The 6,000-nt window shown below is 39.9% G+C and overlaps 1 protein-coding gene across 1 annotated transcript in view; it reads right to left on the minus strand.

Annotated features, from left to right (window-relative positions):
• helz (helicase with zinc finger) overlaps positions 1 to 6,000 on the minus strand; it is a 70,459-nt gene that overhangs the window by 34,675 nt on the left and 29,784 nt on the right. The window contains exons 17-18 of the mRNA XM_042484739.2: positions 4,866 to 4,967; positions 1,100 to 1,278 (exon numbers count right to left, since the gene is read on the minus strand). Of these exons, the coding sequence (XP_042340673.2) occupies positions 1,100 to 1,278; positions 4,866 to 4,967 (281 nt within the window). The remainder of the gene's footprint in view (positions 1 to 1,099; positions 1,279 to 4,865; positions 4,968 to 6,000) is intronic.

Below are 6,000 nucleotides of genomic sequence, written 5' to 3' on the forward strand. Positions count from 1 at the left end.
GAGCTGGAGAGATGAAACGTAGGGTGGAGGGCTAATGATGTAAAGTACATTAGAAACAGGCAGATGGTGTTCCCAAGCAACAGACAAAGCCCCCTCTGCTGACACATTAGAGTCAGTTATTAGCCTGCAATGACAAACTGGTTTGTTTTCGACATCTTTTCCACGACTTAAATGAGTTCCAGCCTCTCTAAAAGGTGGGCTCCTGCCAACACCGGATATGAGAGTCACTGGGGATGACCAAACAACAGGAGACTAAGTGCACTGAGCTATGCCCGCTTATAGTTATTATCTCTTGAAGCCATGTGTTTCAATTTACATATTTATATCAAGAAAAAAAGAACATATTTGCATAAATACTTTTTTTTATGTATTGCATTGCAATATCATAGAGCTAAAATTACTTTGTTCACCTTATGCATTTCCTCTATTCTATGGTCATTTTCAAGGCTGCCATTGTGCTGGACTGTACAATACTGTATAATAGGTGTTCATAATATTTTGTCAGCCTCATTTAAATATACAAAAAAAAACAGAAATATGAAACTGTTAATTAACCTCTTTCTGACTCAGAAAGAAATATTTGCAGGCTTTGTTAGCCTGTGCTCATCCGTCATATGTTTTTTGAACAATGCAAATGGTTTTCAGTTATGCTGAACCTTTCATTAAATTCATATTCTTCCTGAGGATGGAGGAAAGGATATGGCGGCATGCAGCAGTGCAGCAGCTTCTCAGCTACCGGCAACTGGCGCACTATGTAGGTACATTTCGACAGTTGCTGTATGCTGGTGGACCTGGGTAACAAATTTCGTTTCTTCATGTTTTTAACATGTTTGAATGACAATTAACTGAAACTGAACTGGACTGAAACTGAAATGATTTAGACTGCTACCACCACAAACATTTGGAACACCATCTGATGTAAAATGTTAAATCCATCTGCACCTGGTTAACCCTGCCATGCCTAAGCCATTTATAAGAACTCCACGAATCATCAGGCAAAGAACATTAAAACCGTTAAGGACAATGGTCATCCACCACAATCACCACTGGGCAGCTTTACTATACATGCAATGACCAAATATCTTTTCACATGACTCACCGGGCTCCAAGTCAAGCTGGCAGAGGTATTGGGAGGTGCTGAGGGTGACCACCACCACACGGTGCCTGAGGACGTCCTCCCTTGTGGGCATCTGGAAAGTGATGTGTGTGCTGGAGATGAGACAGTACTGCTGGACCACTGGGTGGACTGTCTTCACCCAGCGGTTCCTGAAGTATACCCTGGAGAGAGAGATGAAGGTGAAACGTCAAGAGAGCAATACAACACAAGAAGGACAAAAGCTATTACTCTCATGGGTCTGATGTTAGTCCCTCCTTCGTATTTTGTTTGGGTCTATAAACTTGTACCATCATTGAAAAGAACAGTAAGCTTTAATTTTGCTTAAACTACACTGTTAAATCAATTAGATATATATTGTGTGAAAGATGTTTGATGTATCAGGCTCACAGTAACATCAATGCTATGTTTATTACAACTATGCTGTATGTTCTATTACGTTTAAGCAATAGCTCATGATCAGCCATGGTATACTGTGATTATAAGGGATTTTGTTGGGCCTTACGCAATATATCACAGTTCAGAGTGAGCCATTGCTTTTATTAAAGTAAGGCAATTTATAAGTTATTGACACATTTCAAATTAAAGTGTTTTAATTAACAGTTCATAAAGCATTGTTCTTACTGAGAAAAACACCCTCCTGGCTAACTGCACATTGTGCGAGGCGGTTGCAATGCAATGTAACTTTACAATTCCTGCATGATGTCTTTTAGGTTGTATTCACACCTGATAGTCCAGGGACTCAGTTCTACTGGGGGGTGAAACTGCAACATTGTTGCAATTCAAGTTGGTCTGGTTCACATTCACACTGCACTCAAACGATACAAGAAGAGTAAACATGAGGTTCTACTGACTGACAGGTGACTGTTGATGGGACAGTTTTTGCATTTGTCTTCATGCATCATCAGGAACCACATGGGGAAAATAAAATGATGTGACTGACAGAAGTTCATGCAGTGCTTAAATGTTTATTGAGAGTTTATATTCATGTTCTTTGGTGTCGCAAAGAGCTCATAACAAAATGATGAAACTGATTGTAAGCATTATTAGGCAGCTTTTTTTTAGATTGCACATCAATCACGTGTTCAGGGCCGCTGTGGGTGCGCAATCATAATTGCTTTGTTATGTTTACACATTATAGAAGACAAATCACAAAATTTTATAAACTCTGCATATATGTTCCACTATAGAAGAACTATAAAACAGGAATTTTTGCAGAGCAGAGATGCATCTGCATCACCTGCTGAGAGATCGTTAATCAGGTAATTACATGACGGCTTCTGAGTGAGTTCAGTGACACTGATGACAGAGAGGCCAGTTAGACATTCCTGTCCATTTGCTGAACACAGGTATGTTTTCATAAGCTAAACTTTTGAAAAACCTTGCTCAGCAGAGGCATCTGACTGTTTTAATAACTGACAATAACATAAAAGCATGCTCACGCTGCTGTGCTGCTGCACGTGCCTGTGGCGGCGGCGCTGGCCGTTGTCAGGATCAACTATGAGATCATCAGATGAATCTATTATTGATTCAGCTGTAGAAATCCTGCTAAAATCACATTTATCCTATTATAAAGTCCTGTGGTTGGTTCGTTTTCATTCACACCACAAACGAACCGCACGACGGTTCACTTAGAGGCAGAAAGAGACCCCCGTTTTTAAGCGGAACAGAGTTCGATTGAGCTTTCACACCACCCAAAATGAACCGGAGTATCCGAGGAAATGAACTCTGGTCTGATTAAAGCCGACCAAACTGCTCAGGTGTAAATGCGACCAGAGGTTCAGCAGGTGATTTTGTAGCAGGTTGTTAGCTAACTAATTAGTTTGTTAAGCCAACTATTTCCCCCTCTCACACAAACAGTTAAACTAAATTGAAGAAATTAGACATCATCGCCATTATATGCGGTTATGTATACCGCGATTCACAACCAGTCAGATTGCTTGATTTTGAGTTACCCATTTTATAAATACAGCATAAGAAAATGTAACAATGAAGTACAGTTGTGTGTAAACTTGAAATCAACCAAGCTGTTTTGTGACAGGCTACAAATGTTTTTTCACACATATTCTGGCATAAACACCTTTTAAGCCTGTTTCACTTCACAGGAAAGCTGTTAAGTGTTGAACAAGTTGCAAGGGGAGCAAAACCTCAAAAGGGGCTCTGTTAGTATTGTAAAATTTTCCTTTAAAGAGTGAAGAGAAAATTATAAGGGATGACTGCATATGACAGAACGGAAAGGAAGCCCCTGCTTTCTACACTAGGGCCCTAAATATTCATAGAGGGTCTTTATTCTTGACTTGGTCCACTCCAGAGGAAAACCAAGGGGACCTAAGAGAAGAAGTTGCTACAGTGATTATGGAGGAATTCACACTGGCGTCCGCTGACATCAGACAGCCCACTCATGTGAAACAAGTCATTTGATTGCCCGTATGGTCCCTAGCCTTAACAAACACACAGCTGTCAAGTTAAGCTGTGGCTGGTCAAAGCAGACATTGCTTTCCCGTACTTTGTGACCTCTGGGGTCCCTAAAATGTGATTAGAAATCACTGATGCAGTGTAAGGATGTTGTGTGTATTAGTAAGTGTGTGTGTTTGTTGCCTCCAGGTGGGGTTCTAAAAGCAAGAGACTTCTTGGGGTCGCATCTTTTAAAGCCATCGCATGTCTCCCTGTCACTGCTGGGGGCCACCAAAAGCCGAGCCACTCAACAATCTCTGTATAATATGGATGTATTATTCTGACTGCAGGCGTTCCAATAATGGTAATCCAGTTGATGTGTAGATGAGTGAGTGTCATACAGATGCTCTCCAGCTAGAATGGTCTCCGCTGACAGACAGGCCACTGCCACTGAATACAAAAGATCCAATGGAACTGAACTGGAGTTCAGAATAAATGACAGCAATTTAGGAGGCAGGATATTTATGTGTTTTTTGAAGTATGAGCCCAATACTGGTATTAAAGAGTCTCTCACACGTTCATTTCTATGCAGCCGCCCGCCACGATTAAAATACGTGACGCCACAAATAGATTATTTATTTTTGCCCATTATGAGCGCTATTAGAAATTAAATAATAATGATTATTTAAAGCAGCACACTGTGCATTCACTCACAGCATCTGCTCCTCTCACTCTTTGATCTGACCTGATCATCTCTGAATGGATCGACAGATCAATTATCCAACCTGTGCGTCACAAACTGCTTCTGAGAAAAAAAAAAGACTCATGGAGAGCCTCGCCTGTGCTCATCAACTACCACCACACATAAACTCTCACTTCTGGATACAATAATAAATTCTGGAAAACTAACTTTACATACCAGATAAATGACCAAATCAGGGGCTTTAAGTAGCTCACAATTTGATAAACTACGACCGCTTTATGGAATAAATGTGTTGAAAAAAAGTGCCCTGGGGTGCTACAGACCTAAAATATACAACAAGAAATGGATATTTTAATAGCGTGTGGCAAGAGTCTATTTTTTTAACTGGAGGCAAGTTGGCATCTCTATTATTATGGGTCTCTAATGACATGAGTGTGAAGACACAAAGTCCCTTTTAAAAATTAGAATGAGTAGCAGCCTGCAAATAGGACTTCTGACTGTAAACAAACATACTATACACTTCAAAACATAACTTCATAAGTATAGTATTTCCTTTAAAGTAACTGTGGTACACATAAACACTCATACACAAACATCTAAAGCATGTTTGTGCCCTGAGCTGGCAATCTTCTCAAAGTGAGTGTGCTACCATACCTGAGAGGTCTGGCATGTGGATTGCCTGCTTCGACGTAAGGATGAAGGTAGTCCTTAATGTAAAGGTCGGCCGCACTGTTGGAATGGGTGCAGATCAGGACCCTATAGATGCAAAAAGAAAATAATATCAGATGCGAAGCATGATACAGAGATTCTGTGGAAGAAATCTTAAAACCATGGTACATAAAGCAAAACTATCTGCTTGGTTAAATACCAGCAGAGGCAAGTATGAACATTTTTGCTATTATTTGAGGTTAACTGACCCCTGGTTCTGTTTTATTTGTATGACTGGAATACAGGAAGTTTCTTTCAAATACCAAGCTCTCACATACTTAAGAGAAAACATGAAACATCACCTTGACAGATATGGAGTGAAAGCTCTGAGCACTGAACATGTACAACAACGCATACTGGATACATTAGACTACGATGTTGTTCTGTTGGTAGATTAACAGCCTTGGTTCTCTGTTTATATCAGTTGCTGCATCAACAAACAAAAAGGAAATACAAAGGGACACATTGTGAATGTTTATGTTGTCAAGTTAGAAAAGGTCTTTACAGTTTCTTTCAATTATTTTAACAGTATGATGAGCAGGAGACACTAGTCCAGAGGGGTCACTTCCCCTTGTCTTGGCTTTTAAAATATCTATAATTCATCCTAAAGATAGAATATTCAGTGCATTCAGAGTGAAATGATGAATGAATATTACATTGCTACACACTGCTTTTCCTTTTACATTACATATATGCATCCCTGTCTCCCTTATTTAAAAACAAAATGTTAGCTTCTGTTCAGGGGACACTGCCCAAGGTATTGCATTTATTTTTCATTAAGACCAGGGAACCATTTATAGGCTTGAGCTATATCGCTTGGCTTCTAACACAAGACATTTCTGGATTTCCTGTGGGTGTCTGCACACAGCGAGGGAGCTAGCTAATGATGAAAAATGATAGTGGAAGAAAATCTTGCATTGTCTTACTGTTATACAACGCCGTCTTGCCCAGTGAAGTGACATAACTTGATTGATCAGATTATGGTTTGCATGAAAATGCATCCCAAACTAACAATGTGGATCAACCACAAATGAAACAAATTTATCCAAATGACCAGCAATCTTTGTCCTCGAGAGATGGC

The sequence above is a fragment of the Plectropomus leopardus genome, chromosome 3 (assembly GCF_026936395.1).
Source record: "Plectropomus leopardus strain MGB_pleo_1.0 chromosome 3, ASM2693639v1, whole genome shotgun sequence".
In the NCBI taxonomy this organism is placed as follows: Eukaryota; Metazoa; Chordata; class Actinopteri; order Perciformes; family Serranidae; genus Plectropomus; species Plectropomus leopardus.